The 18,606-nt window shown below is 43.5% G+C and overlaps 1 protein-coding gene across 1 annotated transcript in view; it reads left to right on the top strand.

Moving 5' to 3' along the window:
• The window catches only part of LOC141108910 (cytochrome P450 2G1-like), a gene marked incomplete at its 5' end in the record, with an annotated part of 58,446 nt that overhangs the window by 27,157 nt on the left and 12,683 nt on the right, over positions 1 to 18,606 (top strand). Inside the window, 3 exons of the mRNA XM_073600877.1 lie at positions 8,359 to 8,494; positions 11,249 to 11,436; positions 13,705 to 13,846. Of these exons, the coding sequence (XP_073456978.1) occupies positions 8,359 to 8,494; positions 11,249 to 11,436; positions 13,705 to 13,846 (466 nt within the window). The remainder of the gene's footprint in view (positions 1 to 8,358; positions 8,495 to 11,248; positions 11,437 to 13,704; positions 13,847 to 18,606) is intronic.

The following is an 18,606-nucleotide window of genomic DNA, read 5'->3' as shown; positions in this document are numbered from 1 at the left end:
CAATAGACCTACAGCAAGGGTAAAGATAAATGGGATAGTATCAGATCCATTTGAAATGTTCAATGGAACGAGACAGGGGTGCCCACTATCCCCCTTGCTATTCGTGTTGGAATTGGAACCAATTCTAGCTAGGGTTAGACAGAACCCAGATATAAGGGGGATAAAGCTAGGGGAGGAAACACACAAGTTAGCCGCGTACGCGGACGATATCCTGTTCTATGTAACCAGACCAAAGACATCTCTCCCAAATGTAATGAAAACCTTAAAAGAGTATGGTGAGGTCTCAAACTTTAAGTTAAATCCATCGAAGTCTGAAACCCTCACGTTTAATATCCCAAAAAGTGAGGAACTTTTACTTCAAAAGAGTTTCGCATTTGTCTGGGGTAAAAAAGAAATAAACTACTTAGGGGTTAAGATGACCAAAACCAATGTAAGTCTATACCAAGTAAATTTCCTCCCATTACTGGACGAGATCAAAACTGAATTAAATAGAATAACAACAGGAAATATATCGTGGGGGGGAAGAATAAATATTATTAAAATGGTCACCCTCCCCAATATCATATATAAAATGCAGATGCTACCGATCCCACTCCCGGACGCCTTTTTTAAAACAATACAAAAGCTTTTCACAAGTTTTATCTGGAAAAGGAAAAAAGCAAGAATAAGCATGGCACAGTTAATTAAAGATAGAGTAAGAGGGGGCTGGGGCGCACCGGATATTAGAAATTACTACAATGCGGTAATATTGTCACGGGTAGTAGAATGGGCAAAAGAAAATAGAGAAAAGAGATGGGTGAAGATGGAAGGCACAATAAGCACAGTTAACTTAGGTAAAATAATTTGGATACCTCCACAGTATAGAAAATTAGGTAAAGGCACAAACAACATCACTAGACACGCACTAAAAATATGGGATCACATACACAGAAAGGAAAAATGGGAATATAACTCACCACTAACACCTCTAACAAATACAGAATATTTTATACCGGGAATCGAAGCCTGGTTTGGGAAATGGATAACACTAGAAAACGCACAATTGAAAGATATTATGGACCAAGGCAAAATCTACACGTATCACGAACTAAAGAGCAAAGGGGAGTGGAGATCGATAGACGAATGGCAATACAACCAATTAAAACATTTTACAGAGTACTTGCCTCAGCCAATAAGATCGGAAGCAAATTTGCTTCCCTTAGAAAAAATTTGCATAGATAAGGGAAAGAAGAGGGTGATCTCAAAGATATATAGAGCACTCATAGAAAGGATTGGCCCGGATATTCCACCGTATATTACAAAATGGGAGAAGGAACTAGGGATATGCTTGAAGAAGGAAGAGATTAGACAAATATTGCGTCGGGTACACGCCACTACAGTAAACAGTAATATGAGGGAGACAAACTATAAATGCTTGGTGAGATGGCATATCACCCCTGATAAAGCGCATAAAATTCAAAAAGAAAAATCACAATATTGCTGGCGAGGGTGTAAAGAAATTGGGACGATGGCCCATATATGGTGGCAATGTCCGGAAATTAAAAAATATTGGGAAGAAATCAGGCAAATAATAGGGGAAATAACCAACACAATGCTCCTAGACGATCCATGGAGTTGCTTATTCCACGGGACAAATATGCCAAACAAACAATATCTGAAGAGCCTATTGCCGCCACTCCTAAACGCAGCCAAAAGTCTTATCCCCAGACACTGGAAGGAACCAATAAGACCCACAATGAGGAATTGGTGTAATAAAGTTAACGAGATCCAAAACCTAGAGTACTTAAGGTATAGTGACGGGGAAGGTCTGGAAGCTTACGAGGTAAAATGGCAGGAATGGGATAAATTCAAATGAACTATGAGATATGCCGAAGCCATGGGAGCATAGGGAGCAGTAGAACGACTGTACTAAGGGAATAGGAGAAAAACGGAGGTAGTTGACAACCCAATTGGAACACAGAAGAGTAGCTGAGAGATAGGCCCGGAAAAGCCACTGGTAGTTAGGGGGGAGGTGGGGGTGGTAGTGGGTGGGAGGGTTATGCGGTAGGGTGGGTTTGGGAGAATAAAGGCACTTATTTACGATATAAAATATCGAAATGTTTACAGAAAGGGGGAAGGGAAGACTGCAAAAAAAAAGCTACTATGATGTAATTGTGAGGGAAATAAATGAACGAAAAAGTTGATTTAAGTACCTCAAAAGAACAAAAAAAAAAACTGAAGTAGCTAAAAAAAAAAAAAAAAAAAAAAAAAAAAAAAAAAAAGAATGGCCCAGTCAAAGTGCAGACCTAAATCTAATTGAGAATCTGTGACAAGATTTGAAAATTGCTGATCACAGATGCTATCCATCCAATCTCACAGAGCTTGAGCTATTTTGCAAAGAAGAATGGGCAAAAATGTCACTAGATGTGCAAATCTGGTAGAGACATCCCCAACAAAGACTTGCAGCTGTAATTCAAGTCAAAGGTGGTTCTACAAAGTATTTAAAAAATAGATGGGGATCAATCAGCGCAAGGAAGGAGAAATCCCTAACTAAATAATCAGCTAAGCACTCAAGGTCAATATATCAAATCCTAGGTGTAAAATCCGTAAACATATAGTGTAGCGCTAAAATAGATAAATACCTATGAATTCATGAAGGATGAACACAAAATGATAAATAAAATTCATTAAATTCCTTTCCAGAACATGGTACATCCAAATTCAAATATGATAGTCCATAGTTCATCCATAGGATGAGAAAAAGACAGAGAGAGGGTGGATAAACAAAAAAGCGTTCTCCTCAGCTGAGATAGGTGTGCTCAGAAAGACTTCTCAGCTAAGTTTATCCGTGACAGTACCTCCACCATAAATCAATGCGGGCCGCTCACCTCATTTACTGGACAATAGATAGGTCAAATGAGCCTTCCCATAAAGGGTATATTTCTGCCTCAGTGGGGATCCAAAGATAATACGATCACACCTCTCAGAACTTCCAACTGGATCTTACACTCAATGGGGACCAGGTATAACATTGCACCATGTAAGAACTGCATAGTGCTCTCTGTATAGCTTAAAACATTTTAATTGGACATGAAATTTACTTACAAATAAAGCACTAATGACCTAGTGCTTGGTGTCAAAGCATTCGGTTTAATGTCTCCACGAGACTGTAAGTGAAAAGTGGCTGCCGATGACGTGTCAGAGTCCTCTTGTTCTACAAAGTTTTGTCTCGGGTGGGGGGGCTGAATGCAAATGCACACCACACATTTCAGATATTTATTTGTAAACCATTTTGAAAACCATTTATCTATTTCTTTCCACTTCGCAATTATGTTCCACTTTGTGTTGGTCTATCACATAAAATACTAGTAAAATACATTTACGTTTTTGGTTGTAACATGACAAAATATGGAAAAACTTCAAGGGGTATGAATACCTTTTCAAGGCACCGTATATTTACACAGTTCTTGTGTATACCAAATAATTACTGTGCTTCAAACACTACAATTATGTATTCGATTAGAGAAGTGGCCTCTCTACAGTAAAATATAAAGGTAGAAAAGGTGCATATGTACCATCATCCAGGAATCAATATCAAAAAGGGGTTGGAAGCCTGATCCCCAGTCAGGCGACCAAAAGGAGCATATTGGACTATTACGGTACAGTAATTAAGGGTAACCATAAGAGCAAGTAACAGCAGTAATAAAATTATAATTCATTTATTGATGCAATGGACAGAACAAGATAATACATAAACACTTAATAAAAGTACAGGCATATCACCAATGGATTCAATAGTATACAGTACAGCACGAAATCTCAGATATCATATTCCTCGACTAGTTTCGCGGACACAATCCGCTTCATCAGGAGGGAATCTGGAGATAAGTTTTTCTGACTAAACAGTCTGAACCTAATAATTAAAAAATACGAGGTTTACAAAAATACATGATCAAATAATTTATGTTCCAGCATCAAAGAATACAATTAGGTAATGGAAATAGGGGGGGGGGGAGAGAACGAATCTGCTTACCCAGGTCCCAGCAGACCCCAGGCGCAAGGCCCCAACACCAACGAATGATCTCCCACGGCAACCTGGGGGAGCTAGCAAAATAATGGGATAGTAAGGATAAAAATGTATATAGGGATTGAGGTAACCTAGATTGCCACATACAAGAAGAAGTGAGACATGAAATAGTGAGTGTGGAGATAAGGTAACAAGGGATGGTGATGGGTGAATATTGTGGAAAATGTCAAAATTGTAGTCGCATTGTGTAGAGAATAAAAGATTACAAAAGGTGACCAAACAAATAGGAAAGGGTGATAATGAACAGGGCAAAAGGTGTTGTATGGTGTAAGTGAAAGGGTAAACAAGTGAGGAGAGGAAAGGAAGGGGAATGGGAGTGGAGAAGGGGGGGGGGGGAAACGGGGGAGGATAAGTGGAAAAGGGGAAAGCGGGGTGGGGAGGGAAAGGGGGGAAAAAAAATGGAAAAAAGGGGAGGAAAAAAAGGGGGGAGGGAGAGAGGGGGGAAAAGGAAAGGAGGAGGGGGGGAAAAGGTAGGAGGGGGAAGGGGAAGGTAAGAAGGAAAATAGAACAATGTGAACATATGAGTGAATAGGGGCCGAGCGGTACCTGGTACTAGTAAAAGCATAGAAGGGCTCCCGAGGGGGGCACCCTACCAGGAACTGGTTCCATAATGGGGTAGGAGGGAAGATAATGAGGAGGACTGCAAGCGATGGGCGAATACAACCGAGGCATGTTGACCTGAGCCTAGAAAAGCTGCAAGGTAGAATACAGTAGTTTAAGGTACATGATGTTAGTCCCACTATACCTCAGCCAGCCTAGCACAAGTCTATGGTAAGTACCTATCCACCCTTTTACCTAAGTCCCAAGGGTATGGGACTTAGGTAAAAGGGTGGATAGGTACTTACCATAGACTTGTGCTAGGCTGGCTGAGGTATAGTCACCCAAGGGCAGCAGACCGAACCGTCCGGCTAGCAGGCATAGCCTGCTATAAATAACTTCCAACCCTGCGACGCTGCGACGCTGCGACGCGCGTCGATGAGACGCCGGCGCATGACGTCACAGGGTCAGAGGTTCCACACAGCGTGCGCACGAGGAAATCGCTCGCGCACGCATGCGCACTAGCCGCATAGCCACTGGAACGTAGTCCCAGCCAAGGCCGGTGCAAGAGGAGGGGGCGGTCCCGTATGGGAGACCGATCCCTCCACCAGGGACCTCACCAGGCCGCCGCGGGAGAACACAGGGGGAGGGGCCAGCGCCGGCGCTAAAAGCCAGGACCAGGACTGGGGAAGCAGAGGTCTCAATGAAGCAAAATATAAAAACAACAATATAAGGGTTAATCGAACATAATAAAAGGTAGATACAAAATGAAAAAAAAAAATGAAAAGCTTTATTAAGGTGAACTAGGGATGGTAATACCCTAGAGACCGGTGCAATGGTCCCACCGAGACATAAACCCATGACACCTAATTGCATGATATGCATATAAGTTAAGGAGGGCCAAGGACAATGGCACATGATTGGGTAAAAACATGTGGATAGAGGGCGGGTAGCCAAGGTAAGGGTGTCTGGCCGACCTAATGGGCATCTGTCTCGGAGGGTTGCATCGGAGCTGAAAATTAGCCATAATGTAGTATAAAGGGGTAAAATTGAAAATACTAGAGGCCGCCCCAAAAAGACACACAAAGTTGTGTGTCAGTGGGGGTTGATTAAAAATGAAGGGTGGGACAAATGGGGTCCGCAGGGTGGAGGGCATAGGTAGTCCTTCCACTAAGACAGCCTACCCAGGTGTCCCACTCGACATAAGGACGGGTGTGTTATCCACCCAATGTATACGATTAGAGAAGTGGCCTCTCTACAGTAAAATATAAAGGTAGAAAAGGTGCATATGTACCATCATCCAGGAATCAATATCAAAAAGGGGTTGGAAGCCTGATCCCCAGTCAGGCGACCAAAAGGAGCATATTGGACTATTACGGTACAGTAATTAAGGGTAACCATAAGAGCAAGTAACAGCAGTAATAAAATTATAATTCATTTATTGATGCAATGGACAGAACAAGATAATACATAAACACTTAATAAAAGTACAGGCATATCACCAATGGATTCAATAGTATACAGTACAGCACGAAATCTCAGATATCATATTCCTCGACTAGTTTCGCGGACACAATCCGCTTCATCAGGAGGGAATCTGGAGATAAGTTTTTCTGACTAAACAGTCTGAACCTAATAATTAAAAAATACGACGTTTACAAAAATACATGATCAAATAATTTATGTTCCAGCATCAAAGAATACAATTAGGTAATGGAAATAGGGGGGGGGGGGAGAGAACGAATCTGCTTACCCAGGTCCCAGCAGACCCCAGGCGCAAGGCCCCAACACCAACGAATGATCTCCCACGGCAACCTGGGGGAGCTAGCAAAATAATGGGATAGTAAGGATAAAAATGTATATAGGGATTGAGGTAACCTAGATTGCCACATACAAGAAGAAGTGAGACATGAAATAGTGAGTGTGGAGATAAGGTAACAAGGGATGGTGATGGGTGAATATTGTGGAAAATGTCAAAATTGTAGTCGCATTGTGTAGAGAATAAAAGATTACAAAAGGTGACCAAACAAATAGGAAAGGGTGATAATGAACAGGGCAAAAGGTGTTGTATGGTGTAAGTGAAAGGGTAAACAAGTGAGGAGAGGAAAGGAAGGGGAATGGGAGTGGAGAAGGGGATAGGGGAGTGGGGAGAAGGGGGGGGGGAAACGGGGGAGGATAAGTGGAAAAGGGGAAAGCGGGGTGGGGAGGGAAAGGGGGGAAAAAAAATGGAAAAAAGGGGAGGAAAAAAAGGGGGGAGGGAGAGAGGGGGGAAAAGGAAAGGAGGAGGGGGGAAAAAGGTAGGAGGGAGAAGGGGAAGGTAAGAAGGAAAATAGAACAATGTGAACATATGAGTGAATAGGGGCCGAGCGGTACCTGGTACTAGTAAAAGCATAGAAGGGCTCCCGAGGGGGGCACCCTACCAGGAACTGGTTCCATAATGGGGTAGGAGGGAAGATAATGAGGAGGACTGCAAGCGATGGGCGAACACAACCGAGGCATGTTGACCTGAGCCTGGAAAAGCTGCAAGGTAGAATACAGTAGTTTAAGGTACACGATGTTAGTGCCCAAGGGTATGGGACTTAGGTAAAAGGGTGGATAGGTACTTACCATAGACTTGTGCTAGGCTGGCTGAGGTATAGTCACCCAAGGGCAGCAGACCGAACCGTCCGGCTAGCAGGCATAGCCTGCTATAAATAGCTCCCAACCCTGCGACGCTGCGACGCGCGTCGATGAGACGCCGGCGCATGACGTCACAGGGTCAGAGGTTCCACACAGCGTGTACTCAGTGTACTTCCTGCAAACAATATCAAAAGTGTTTACATGTGTACAGTGTAAAAAAGGTGCATATGCAGGATGTCAGTCAAATTGTTTGGAATGAGCAGTGCATATTAATTGCAGTCATGTTCTGCTGTATGCATCCTGCAAATCCCATAGTCCATCTCAAGAGCGAACAAGAGAGGGTAGCTTCTAACCGGAAGTTGGCCACAGCAGCAAAAAAAATAAATGAATTTGGAGGAGGTTGAGAGCAGTAGATGGGACATTTTTTAGGTAAAAATACATACTTGAATAAAAGTTTAGTGTCACTTTAATCCAATCTAATTATTATTATTATTATTATTAATGATTTATATAGCGTCAACAGTTTACGCAGCGCTTTACAATGTAGAGGGGGGGCAGCACAATTACAGTACAATACAGAAGGTACAGGAGGGCCCTGCTTGTAGAGCTTACATTCTAAAGGGAGGGGGGTGGTGGTACAAAAGGTAATAGATGCGGGGAATGATTTGATGGGGTAGTTAGGTGGGTGTGGGATAGGCTAATATAGATAGATAATTGTTTGAAATAGTAAACAGTTCTGCTACTGTTACAGTTTTCAGTAAAAAAAACCCCTCTATTTTGAGATTTTATTGCTGGCTGACTTTTAACTCTTTTTGACATATAAAGTGCTCTCAACAGGTAATTTTTCCAAGATTTATGTTACCTTGCAGAGGTGCTTTAAATCAATGTGATTGGCTTGATATTTCTGACAGCTATTTTATCCAAGAGACATTTCAAAAACATTAGTCAGCTGGAGCTAGCTAACGACTGAGATTGGGAACCACTGCCTTGGGAACCACTGCCAATATCATGTGGATGTTCCTTAGATAATATAACATGTAATGATAATTTCTTTTTTCTTTTGGGTTTGTAGCTCCACTTACATAGTTATGATTGAAAAAAGTGTGCTTAAATACTATGAAGTTTTATATTTCCAGGAAAAGGACAATCAGAGTTTTAATAAGGAAAACATGATAATGACCATACTGAACCTGTTCTTTGCTGGGACAGAAACTGTAAGCACCACCATAAGATATGGCCTTCTCGCACTTATGAGATACCCAGAAATACAAGGTAAGGAACAGAAAGAACTTGCAAGGCAGGAAACTCTTGGTGGGCTGAGAATTAATGTCATATATAGCTTATATTCATATATAGCTTAAATGAGGGCAGTGATGCCTGAAACGTTGCTGCTGTGATATATATATATACACATACAGTATCTCACAGAAGTGAGTACACCCCTCACAATTTTGTAAATATTTTATTATATCTTCATGTGACAACACTGAAGAAATGATACTTTGCTAAAATGAGAAGTAGTGAGTGTACAGCTTGTATAACAGTGTAAATTTGCTGTCCCCTCAAAATAACTCAACACACAGCCATTAATGTCTAAACTGCTGGCAACAAAAGTGAGTACACCCCTAAGTGAAAATGTCCAAATTGGCCCAATTAGCTATTTTCCCTCCCCAATGTGAAAATGTCCAAACTGGACCTAAAATGTCAATATTTTGTGTGGCCACCATTACTTTCCAGTACTTACCTTAACCCTTTTGAGCATGGAGTTCACCAGAGCTTCACAGGTTGACAAAGGAGTCCTCTTTCACTTCTCCATGACGACATCACAGAGCTGGTGGATGTTAGAGACCTTGCGCTCCTCCACCTTCCGTTTGAGGATGCCCCACAGATCAATAGGGTTTAGGTCTGGAGACATGTTGGCCAGTCCATCACCTTTACTCTCAGCTTCTTTAGCAAAGCAGTGGTCATCTTAGAGGTGTGTTTGGGGTCATTATCATGTTCGAATACTGCCCTGTGGCCCAGTCATTACATTGTAGCAAAGTGTAAATTTTTCAGTGTTGTCACATGAAAATATATAATAAAATATTTACAAAAATTTGAGGGGTGTCCTCACTTGTGAGATACTATATATACTATATATTACTATATATATATATATATATATATATATATATATATATAAAATTTGTGCTCCTATTAAGACCATTTCTTATGTAGCCCTGTAAGCTCAACTTGCTTCCTGTCTCCTCTTTAGCACTAAAAGGAAATTAGTGTATAGCAGGTGTATCCAACCTTTTGACCTTCATGGGCCAGATTGGAAGAAGAGGAATTGTCTTGGGCCACACATAAATTACACTAACAACAAGGATGGCTAATGAGCAGAAAAAGTTGGGCAGTATGTGTAATCCTAGAGTAGACTGACAGAAATTGCAGAGTTATTAACGAAAATGATGATCAGAGATTGCGGACATGCTCATACGAGTAGTTGGAAACTGGGGATCCTAAGAGACTGGAAACATCCAACATGAGGCTAGTAAATATTACTACCATTACCCCTTTGCAAATCAATGCTCCTACTTCCATTCCAGGCTGCTTGGGTCTATGGGCTGCTGAGCAAGTGCCAATGAGCCACATGTGGATCTTGACTGCAGTTTGGACACCAACCTGCAGTAAACAAAAAAGTTAGAGAAAAATATTATTTTATTCCTAACTTATTATGCAATTTTGCTTTTATAGTGACGTCATAGTGTAAAAAGTTATAGAATTAGCTGAATTATCAGATAATTGGTAGCTCTAAGATGACAGGGTAGAATGGTAAATGGTATGCAATAGACACCGCACAATGTAAAACAGCACAGTACATGCTAAAAGACACCAGTAGAACAGATTGCAGGGAAGAATCACTTTATATTAATTAGTACAGTACATATGGTTTCTTGCAATTCCCTCACAGGGAGGTAGACTCTTTCTGATACTCCGGGTGGCTGTTGGGAGTGTTCTGTGGACCTGTTCCACTGGCAAGTGGAATGAAGTGTCTCTGGTTTGGACACCTGTTTGAAGGACTGTAGGTGCGGGACCACAAAACTGGTAGTGCCCTGATTTTCTCCAAAACCTGCATGCTATTGTGCCTCAAACCAGTTGCTTGCACACTGGATAAAATAGTGGAGCACCAGATACCTGGTGACAGATCTCATGCCCAGTCACCTGTCTCATCAAGAGTGGTCTTTTGGGACTGATTTGGGTGAGAATCAGGGAAGCTTATATTCCCTGGGTGTACCACAAGCTTGTTGGAAGACAGGGGTTTGTGGGAGCTCACTGGATTGTGGGAAAAGGAGTTGAAGGCACTTGCAAGCAATGCTGAACAAGGTGGGTAAACAGGGACTGCACTATAATAGCAAGTGATATAAGTTAAAATTGTCCATTTCTTCTGCCACAACCTTTCCCAAGCAGATGTGTAGGATTGGTGTTGTTTAAAGGCATTGATATACATTTTTATTTGTATACAATGTCTTTTTATTAAATACCATGACATTCCAATACAGTTGAAACAAATACTTTTTGCAATTGTTTGTGCTAAAATGATAACACAGATTGAAATTTAATATATTGCAGTTTAACAGTCCTTAAGTGTGGGTACTACATTTGTTTCCATTTTTTAGGCTAACACCATTTTCACCTAGTACATAAAATACATGTGGATCTTGACAGAAGTGTGGTTTCCTTGTCACTTCCAGTGAGCTAAAATAGAAATGTTATATTTCTTCTTTAAAGTACTATGGTAATCTGGGGAGTGGAACTTTTGTTTCCTGTAGTCTGGGAGGCAGGGTAGTTATAGAGGTCCAGGCATCCATGAGCATATCATAACAGGAACTGGAACTAATTTGTACAGGGTACAGAGATGTAACAAATGTAAATGGTAATATGTTTGAAGTCCAGCTTAGGTAGGAACCATGGATCACTCTATGGATACAGTGGAGAAGTAGGTGTAAGTTTGTGTACAGTAGGTTATAACTTTGTGTTTCACAGCCAGACTGCACAAAGAAATAGACAGCGTCATTGGTGAAAATCGCATCCCAAACATTGAGGACCGAAACAAGATGCCATACATGGATGCTGTAATTCATGAGATTCAGAGATTTGGTGACATCGCCCCAATGAATCTTCCACATCAAACATCAAAGAATGTAAACTTCAGGGGCTACACCATCCCCAAGGTGGGTCAGTTTTTTTTACCGGATTAGGAGCAAGTTAAATTAACCCTGGAATTATGATGCTGTTAGATTTGGAAGGAATTTTCTTAAATGTGGATGTTCTAAGCCAAATTCCATTGTTTTTTTTTTGTTTTTTTTATTGTTGTTTTACCACTTCCGGTTCTCAAAAGGCTTTTGGGAGAAAGGGAGCAAAGGTTGTTCTAAAGGATGTTTCTGCCTTATATCTGCTGTTGCCTGGCAGTGTTTCTAATGCCGTGTACACACGAGCGGACTTTACAGCAGACTTGGTCCGGTGGACCGGACTCTGTCAGATAATTCGATCATGTGTGGGCTCTAGCGGACTTTTTTTCCCCAAAAGTTCGACGGACCTAGAAATGAAACATGTTTCAAATCTTTCCGACGGACTCGAGTCCGGTCGAAAAGTCCACTCGTCTGTATGCTAGTCCGATGGACAAAAACCAACGCTAGGGCAGCTATTGGCTACTGGCTGTGAACTTCCTTATTTTAGTCCGGTAGTACGTCATCACGTACGAATCCGTTGGACTTTGGTTGATCATGTGTAGGCAAGTCCGTTCATTCGAAAGTCCGACGTAAAGTCTGTTGTAAAGTCCATCGAAAAGTCCACCGGACCTAGTCCATCGAAAAGTCCGCCCGTGTGTACGCGGCATGAATCTCATCCTTCTATCTTAATGACTCTGATATATATTTTTAATGGCTCAAGCAGTTTTTGATCCTATCATCTCATTGGTCAAGGATGCCAGGAGCTTCCCAAACCACCCTGCACAACTTTGCATTATTTGCTGTTCTGGAGCCTGGTTTTGATATCTATTGACTTTTTTCAGAGGCAAAGTGTTTATCCAAACCACAGCTGATTGAACTTTTCACTCATCTCCACAGGCAAGGCAGCCTAGACTGCGCAGGTTTTGGGTGATCTGGCTGCCTGTACTTTAACATGCTATTACTGTCCTCTACTGTTAGAAACTTATTTCCACACCTTAAATCCTTCTGTTCTAGAAACATCTATAAAGAAGCAGACTGTTATGCCGCGTACACACGGTCGGACTTTTCGTCTACAAAAGTCCGACAGCCTGTCCGACATACTTCCGACGTACCTTCGGCGGACTTGCGGCAGACTTTCTTACGAACGGACTTGCCTACACACGACCACACAAAAGTCCGACGGATTCGTACGTGATGACGTACACCGGACTAAAATAAGGAAGTTCATAGCCAGTAGCCAATAGCTGCCCTAGCATGGGTTTTTGTCCGTCGGACTAGCACACAGACGAGCGGATTTCGGGGTCCGTCGTACTTACGACGTAAAGATTTGAAGCATGTTTCAAATCTAAAGTCCGTCGGATTTGAGGCTAAAAAAGTCAGTTGAAAGTCCGGAGAAGCCCACACACGATCGGATTACCAGCCAGCTTTAGTCCGTCAGCGTCCGTTGGACTTTTGTAGACGAAAAGTCCGACCGTGTGTACGCGGCATTAGTGATAAGGTTGGACATTAACTGACAGCTGGTATCATTAGGCAGAGCCTTTCTTCTGACATGGTTCTTAGCTGGGGTGTACAATGATAATGAAAAGCATTTCCACACCATGGTACTTCCACCTTCATCTTTCACCATGGGAATTTTTTGTTCCAGGTGATAAGTAGTATGAGCTTTCAACTGCACATTACATTTTGAGTTAGCACCACAACTTTGGTTTTGGCCTTGTCAGGACAATTTTCCATGTATTTATTTTGGGTCCTACATGCCTTTTGGCAAACTCCAAATGGGAATTGATAAAGGCTTTTGTCAACTCTGTAAGCTTGGCATGAAAACCACCCTTTGAAGTGTCAGAGCTATGGTTGTCCCAAGGACAGATTCTCCCATTGCAGCTTGGCCTGCCTAAGACCTTGCATTCTCTCTCTGAATAATTATTTTTTTGTCTTACTTTTATGATAATATATATTCACTACTCTCTTAGGTTTCTGCTTATATAATCTACCTCAGATATCATATAGTAAGCCAGTCAGAAAATATTTGCTAGTAGCTTTGACAATATTCTAGGAACTTTGGGTTGCAATGGATGGCAGGACAGCTGTAATGGGGGTATGTACCTTCACAACTTATATTTAACAAGTCCACAGTAGATGGATGGCCAAATCTATTGTAGGTCAGGCTGCTCACTGTCAGGATAGCAGATTTCTTGGTCAACCCATTCTACAGGTAAACAAACAACTTAACTTGAAGTAATCAAAGTCTCGATGTTCTTTTTTTTAATTTAGGGTACAGATGTCTACCCACTGCTGTGCTCTGTACTTAGAGATGACAAGCAGTTTGCCACTCCATATAAGTTTGACCCCAACCATTTTTTGGACAACAATGGCTGTTTTAAGAAAAATGACGCATTCATGCCATTCTCTGCAGGTACCTACACATTGTGAACACATTTTAAATGAACAAGTATTAATCAAGCTGTTTTTACACTGTACAAAATGAGTATATCCAACAATCCAGATTATCTTAAAAAAAATGTAGTGCTTATTGATGATTCAGCATTGTAGGATCATAAGAAGCCTTGAGAAAAGTAAAACATTTGCATATTGACTTTTTTATATGGACTGTTGCAATAGCAATTTGAATTTCAAAAGCAATATTTCTCTCGAGAAAATGAATTGAAGAAGTATAAGACAATATAAGTAAACAAAATACATAGAAGGCTTTCTAATGAATTCCTGATATCCATGATCAGTTGTCTTTTTATGCAAATCTGTAGTTTTGAATAGTAACTAACTCCTATTGCATATTTATGGGATAATCCAGGGCCTGGTACCATGGGCGTACCACTTTTTTCAGGGGGGGGGGCATAATTTTATGGTCACCCATGCTCGACCCCCCGAAAAGGGGCCGGGCGCCTGAGTAAGGGGGTGGCAGTGGCGGCCATAGATAGATTCATGCAATGCATGAATCTATCTATAGGTGATAGAGGAGTGGCAGGAGAGAGGGGGCGGCACTCCCGTGCGCCCTTAATGCACGGGCCGCCATTGTGTTGTGGCCATATTTTGATCTTGATGAAAACAGCTATACAGACTGTATAATACAGTCTGTATAGCTGTTTCCATCAAGATCAAAATATGGCCACAACCGTTCCAGTTGTATTGCAATACACAAAAATTGTACATAGTGGTATCGTTGTACAGGCACTGCTGTTACCTGTGGTTCTTCAGGGATAGTCCAGGCACTGGCAGTCAGGCAGTGTATTCCCTGTCGTCCCGGCCACTGCACGCCACACAGCTGTGACCTGTGGGAGGAGCCGACGCCGCGCTGGCCGGAATCGGCATAGGCACAACATAATTTACACAGGCAGAGGCAGCAACCAATCGAGGAACAGCCGGGTCAGTGTCACATTAAGCAGAGCAGCGAGCACAGAGGCTCGAGCGGCAGAGCCAATCTGATGCTCGGCCGGGGGTGAGGAGGGAGGGACGGTCACGCACGGATGCATCCATGTATTTGGAAAAGACAGTCGCAGCCCCAGCAGCAGCCAGGCTTTGAAAAAAAACACCACGGCGGCAACACAGGGATTTCAACACACACTCTTACGATTCCAGGGGGGGCAAATGACCCCCTTGCCCTATGGTGCGGACGCCCATGCCTGGTACCTAAACTGTGGCCCAGGGGATGCATGAAGCACTTCAGCATTTCTTGTGAAGCCCTCAACATTAGACTGTTTTCCTTCCCAGGGTGCTTATATAGGCCAGTGGGGGAAAAATATTCTTTAGACTGGCTTCTGGTAAATTAAATAATTTGGCTGATTTCTTTTACTTTGTCGGTTCTGTCCATTGTCTCTTTTTATGTTTTTTTTTTTTCCTATGTTTTTTTCAGAAGGGGTATTGATTTGGCACAAGTAGTTTTTAAGTGAGCTGTAGGAAGTGAAGCATGAATTTGAAAAGAGGCACTATATGCAGTGATTTTCAGCAGTTTTATATAATAGGTCTTCAATCTCTGACTGTCTCCTAAAGTATGTCCTCAGTGTCCAACCACTCTAATAACATGTTTACGGTCTCTGACCATGTATACAGTCTTTCTCAGTCTCCTGTTGCATGTATGCAGACTCTGACAGTTTTATGGACTTTTGCATGCCCCTATATCAATGACCACCACTGCTCTAGGGTGATACTAAATCATATAGTTGCAGTTACATTTACATCATCCATAAAGCCTAAAGAATTTCTTTAAGAATAAGTTAAACCCTACCCATCCAAGAGGTATTATTGGTCGGTTGGGCATTAGTCCATCAACGTTCCATGGAATAAGAGTAGAATGTAGAAGGGTTAGAACCTCTGTCTGGTTTTATTGATGTCTGTATCTCCGCTGGGAGATTCATCATCACTGTTGGTCCTTGTGACCATTGTCTCCAAGACCTAAATTGATGGAAAATCCAAAATGTTTGAGTTGTCAGAAGAACAGGAGCTGGGAGTAAATATTCCAATAGATAAACCTGTTTTGGTGATAACTGTCTAAGAGGAAATACCCCATTGCTTTAGATAGATCTCCCTTGACTTCCTTCAGTTTTTCTGAGACAGTAAGTAAAGGAAATTCACCCTAACAGGACACAGGGAGAAAAATATCAACTGGTGTCTTAACCATTCCCAAAATCTTCAACAAAAAATAGCATTTTTGTTTTCACATGGAATATTTAAAGATAGGCAACTCCAATCCTTATATTGATTAGTGATTCCAAATTAATAATAACTACTGCAGTAATGAACAGACACAAAAGATACACTCCACATCTTTCCAAATAACTGTTCTGCCTTATTATGACGCAATTGAAGGTTTTTATACACATGATTACGTAGGTACAGTATCACATTAATATTACAATTGTACCTTTATGGTAACAAGGGGCGTAACATAGGCAGACTAATTCTAATCAGGACTTGAAAGAATGCAAACATGTAATGAAAACATTATTAGTGCCGTGTGCACAGTGAGGGCAGTGTGCAATACATACAAAATAGAATACAATTATATACAGAACTTACACATTTCCTTTAACCACTTAACAACCGGCCCATAGCCGAATGACGGCTGCAGGGCGGTTGGATAACTCTGGGAGGGCGTACTATGACGTCCTCCCGGAGAAACGGTCCCGCGCGCCCCCCCCGGGCGCGCACACGGGAACATCCGTGTTCGCCGGGTCCACGGGACCCGGCGCAACACGGATCGCGGTAAAGGCCCAATGACAGCGGCCCTTTACCATGTGATCGCTCCGTCCAATGACAGAGCGATCACAAATGTCAACAAAGGCTGTGCTGCAGGGTCAGCACAAGTTCATCGCTCTCCTCTCCTCACACCGATGCAGCGTGAGAGGAGAGGAGAGCTTTACAGTGCCGAACAGTGAGTTTTTTATATTACCAGTGCCCAGCAGTGCCACAGCAGTGCCCCAACAGTGCCACAACAGTGCCCCAACAGTGCCACAACAGTGTCATCTGTGCCACAAGTGCCATCTGTGCCACATCTGTGCCACCTGTGCCACATCTGTGCCATCTGCCACCTCTGTGCCACCTCTGTGCCACCTCTGTGCCACCAGAGCCACACCAGTACCACCAGTGCCACACCAGTGCCACACCAGTGCCACACCAGTGCCACTTGTGCCAATCAGTGCCACCTGTGCCCAATCAGTGCCACCTGTGCCCATCAGTGCCACCTGTGCCCATCTGCGCCACTGCAGTACCACATCAGTGTCGCCAGTGCCGCCTGTGCCCACCAGTGCCGCCTGTGCCCACCAGTGCCGCCTGAGCCCACCAGTGCCCCTGAGCCCACCAGTGCCACCTCTGTGCCACTACAGTGCACACCAGTGCAACCAGAGCCACACCAGTGCCACTACAGTGCACACCAGTGCCACCTGTGCCCATCAGTGCCACCTGTGCCCATCAGTGCCACCTGTGCCCATCAGTGCCGCCAGTGCCACATCAGTGCCGCCTGTGCCACATCAGTGCCGCCAGTGCCACATCAGTGCCGCCAGTGCCGCCTGTGCCCACCAGTGCCGCCTGTGCCCACCAGTGCCGCCTGTGCCCACCAGTGCCACCAGAGCCACCTCTGTGCCCACCAGAGCCACCTCTGTGCCCACCAGAGCAACACCAGTGCAGCCAGAGCCACACCAGTGCAGCCAGAGCCACACCAGTGCCACCTGTGCCCATCAGAGCCACCTCTGTGCCCACCAGAGCCACCTCTGTGCCCACCAGAGCCACACCAGTGCAGCCAGAGCCACACCAGTGCAGCCAGAGCCACACCAGTGCTCATCTGCGCCACATCAACCTCACCAGCTACCAGTATGGCAAAACAATTATTTACGGCCGAGGAGGCCTACCAGCGTCTCAGCATGACCGATGAGAGCAGCGGGGAGCTCTCTGAGTCTCTGTCCGATTCGGATTCGGCCTATGAACCCGTGACAAGCAACGGGTCCGATACAGAATCAGAAGAGGAACGTGTGCCCGTGAAAAGAAGGCGTTCTGGCGTGGAGCAGCAGCCTACTACCACCTCGAGTGCAGTGCCGTCCACCTCCAGGGCAGCGCCGTCCACCTCCAGGGCAGCGCCGTCCACCTCCAGCGCAGTGCCGTCCACCTCAAGCGAAGAGCCACTGCAACAAAGGCCAGGCACCAGTAGGGTGTCATCTCAGCCCCAAAGGGATAGAGGCCATGCCAGCCTACCCTATGCCCTTCAAAACCCCCTGTGGCTTCCCCCTAATTCTGGAGCAGCAAATATCCCCCCTTTTACCGCCCAGCCAGGTGTCCAGGTGAACACCGATAATTTTGTCATGCTCGATTTTTTTTATTTGATTTTCACGGAAGACTTTCTATCATCCATTGTGGCCCAGTGCAACCTTTACGCACAGCAGTACATCGTAAGCAACCCTGGCTCTAGTTATGCCCGTCTTTTTGAGTGGAGAGAGCTTACCATAGCAGAATTTAAAATTTTCTTAGGCCTAACTTTTACAATGGGTCTCACAAAAAAAAACCAAATGTACTCATATTGGTCAACTAACCCCGTCCACCACATGCCACTCTTCTCTTCAAAAATGCCAAGATCAAGATACCTTATGATTTTGCGCTTCCTTCACTATAATGACAACACCCAGTGCCCTCCCCGAAATGACCCAGCATTTGACAAATTATTCAAACTTC

The sequence above is a fragment of the Aquarana catesbeiana genome, linkage group LG09 (assembly GCF_042186555.1).
Source record: "Aquarana catesbeiana isolate 2022-GZ linkage group LG09, ASM4218655v1, whole genome shotgun sequence".
NCBI lineage: Eukaryota > Metazoa > Chordata > Amphibia > Anura > Ranidae > Aquarana > Aquarana catesbeiana.
The sequence above is the reverse complement of the archived record's forward strand: the minus strand, read 5'-3'. Positions and strand labels throughout refer to the sequence as shown.